The following is a 2,879-nucleotide window of genomic DNA, read 5'->3' as shown; positions in this document are numbered from 1 at the left end:
GATTTCACAATCATTAAATACAATTCATAAAAAGTTAACTTCTGTAGTTTGTCAAACCTCTAAAATAAAAGTTTAATATTAAGTGTGTCCGGAGATTAATTATACATACATGACATATCTGAGAAGTCCCACGACACGAGCAGAAGTGAATAACTTGTGCAACGTCCCAGGTGTAGGTTACAGTAAAACGCTGATGCCGAGCAGATAAAACTCCACATGTACGACAAAAGCCTCCCTGCACGCATGTCAAGGAAAAGATTGATGACACAACAACGTCCGGCGGCTCAAAGAAAAACATCATCACCACAGCGCGCGTAATGTGGAAGACAAATGCCCGCGCAGGGGGAAAGGTCAGAGGTTAAACTGCGTCGCATCAGACGCAGAACTATGCAGACACATGAATGCGTAAGACACAATAGGTAGGAAACCTTTCTGTTTTCAGCTCTGAGCAATCATGAGGATTGTGTCAGAACAAGAGCAGAGGATGACAACATCGAAAGAGCCTGAAAAAAGCACTCAGGGTCAGTCAGTCACTCTCACTGCTGCCTTTGTTTATGTGCCTGTCATCAGACTGAGTGCACGTGTTTTCTTTATGAGTAATGCTTATGATGATTTGATGTTGGAATGATCCCCGCAGGAGATAAACCCAGTTTCACTGGAGTCATAAAGTTGAATTTAATCTTTTTGTATTTTATTTTGTATTTAATGCTGAGTGGTGCAAAAATACATGCAAGGATTTCAAAACCAGAAAGAAAAAGAGTGTCTAGACGGAGTGATATAAGCCTTCTGTGCTTACAGTTCAACGCACTCTCACAGACAGACGGTCGCAGACAAATAACTCAAGGTGAAACATATCACACTTCAGATCTTAATACTGTGTTGACAAGACAGCAGCTAACGCTTAAGAGGAACTGTAGTAGATTTAACACTGTCATAAAAGATGGTCAAACGCAGAACAGAGCATTCAAAATGTCCCATTTTTTATTCATATTCAAAGTACTGACATAAAGAAGTATCAGAAAGTTTAACCTTTGCACTTTCATAGCATTTAAGCTTCAATAATGAAGCACACACTGAAGTGACACTGGTGATGTCCGTGTGTGCGGTTGGTGCCAGGTTTGCTGCAGGAGTCAGCAGGTCCAGAGGGCACGAGGAGGGCCGTGTTTATCATACCTACATTCATGCATTCGCAAATGAAGCATGAACTCCCGGAGGGACACTACCGAGCCTCCCGCGCTGGAGAAAGTCAGACTGAAGCCACGGAGAACAACAAACAAACAGCCACCGAGCAGCGACTGCGTCTGCTCCGGAGCCAGCCGAAATGTGTCCAAGTCATTAGTGCTGCAGGAGGACTGACCACCCACTCTGAGCCCCCCTCCTCCCTCTCTCCCGCTGCGGACAGACAGCCACCGAACTGGGGCTGATGGAGGCATTAAACCATGTAGCTGTTATAAGATACAGTTCAAGGGAGATAAGTTACCATGCAGTGTGTCTGTTGCTGGATTTAAGATGTTTGACGTACCTCATTTTGTACATCGTAAAGTTATTTTATGTCATATATTTTCTGTCATATATTTTCGAGTCATTTCTACAACATTGAATATCACCACAAACCACAGCTTCCAATATCCCCGTCAGTTTGAATCAATGCCTCTTTAAAGTACTTTAAAAAGAAGTAAATCTAAATGAATCTGAAGAGTGAAGCAAACATAAAGCGACTGAAAGTAAAAGTGAAGTTGTCCCGCCTCCTCCACTTGTCAGTGCAGTTACTAAACCCGCCCCTGCTCCTGTATATATATCCAGACAGCCTCAGAGCATGAGGACACACACTGCTCCAGCCTTTGGCTCTGAGAGGCCTCTCTCTCTCTCTCTCCCTCTGATCTGTGGATTACTGCATGGAACATGTCTGACACAGTCAAACCTCTCACCTCCTTCCTCATTGAGGACATCCTCTCCATTAAGGATGACTCGAGATTTAACAAAAGCTGCTCACAGAAGACGGAGAGATGGAAAGAAGAGTCTGAAGAGTTGTCAGAGCACTGCACTCAGGGGACGGTGTTTGGAGAGCAGACAGGTGAGCTTCTGCTTGAAGAATAATGTTTAAGAAGCTGGTTTTAGCTTTGTGAGATAAATTATAACTCTTTAAATTTAAGGGTGAAAGTTCATAGTGGTTGTTGCCTTCATGACCTGAGTGTTTTTCCTCCTAATCACCTGCTCTCATGTGTCCTCCGCAGAGTCTCTGCACACCTCCTGTCCCAGCTCCTCAGACTCCAGCAGCTTCTCCTCCTCAGGCAAACAGAAGCGCTCCAGAGCCGCGTTCACACACCTCCAAGTGCTCGAGCTGGAGAAGAAGTTTAACCACCAGAAATACCTGTCGGCCCCAGAGAGGGCCCACCTGGCCAGCACCTTAAGACTCACAGAGACCCAGGTGAAGATCTGGTTTCAGAACCGCAGGTACAAGACGAAGCGAAAGCAGCAGGGCTCTGACTTCTGTAAGGACACATACAAAGGCGAGGGACTGAGTCTGAGGGAGGATCTGGTCCGATCATCGCTGATCTCCTCCTTCTGCAAAGCTTATCAATACAGACCCTACCTGTGGGAGTACGGTGGCCCCTGGGGGACAACGTTATGGTCAAACTGAAATGTTTGAAGCTGTGACTTATAATATTAAAGTATGTTTTGTATCCCAGATTTTAAGGCTCCTTGTTCACGATCAATGTTGATTCTTTGACTCTGATTTTGAGACTGTGTGTTACCCTCACAGTGTGCCATCTTTAAAGATTTTGCAAATGAACGCATCATGTAATTTCTTGCATAGTTTTTATACAAAATCATACAGAGCTTTTTGTAATGGACATGTGTGTGTTTGCACAATGAAG

General features: G+C 44.4%; 1 protein-coding gene across 1 annotated transcript; it reads left to right on the top strand.

The window, feature by feature from the left end:
• The first annotated feature begins 1,848 nt into the window (after positions 1-1,848).
• On the top strand, positions 1,849-2,879 carry nkx3-1 (NK3 homeobox 1). The gene is made up of 2 exons (XM_069683804.1): positions 1,849-2,074; positions 2,235-2,879. Exons 1-2 carry the CDS (start codon positions 1,903-1,905, stop codon positions 2,639-2,641), a joined length of 579 nt encoding a protein of 192 aa, XP_069539905.1. The 5' UTR covers positions 1,849-1,902; the 3' UTR covers positions 2,642-2,879.

This window comes from Semicossyphus pulcher, unplaced genomic scaffold (assembly GCF_022749685.1).
Source record: "Semicossyphus pulcher isolate SPU_LCO1_2020_fin unplaced genomic scaffold, fSemPul1.0.p SCAF_6, whole genome shotgun sequence".
NCBI classification, from domain to species: domain Eukaryota; kingdom Metazoa; phylum Chordata; class Actinopteri; order Labriformes; family Labridae; genus Semicossyphus; species Semicossyphus pulcher.
This window is presented reverse-complemented; position numbering and strand designations above follow the sequence as displayed.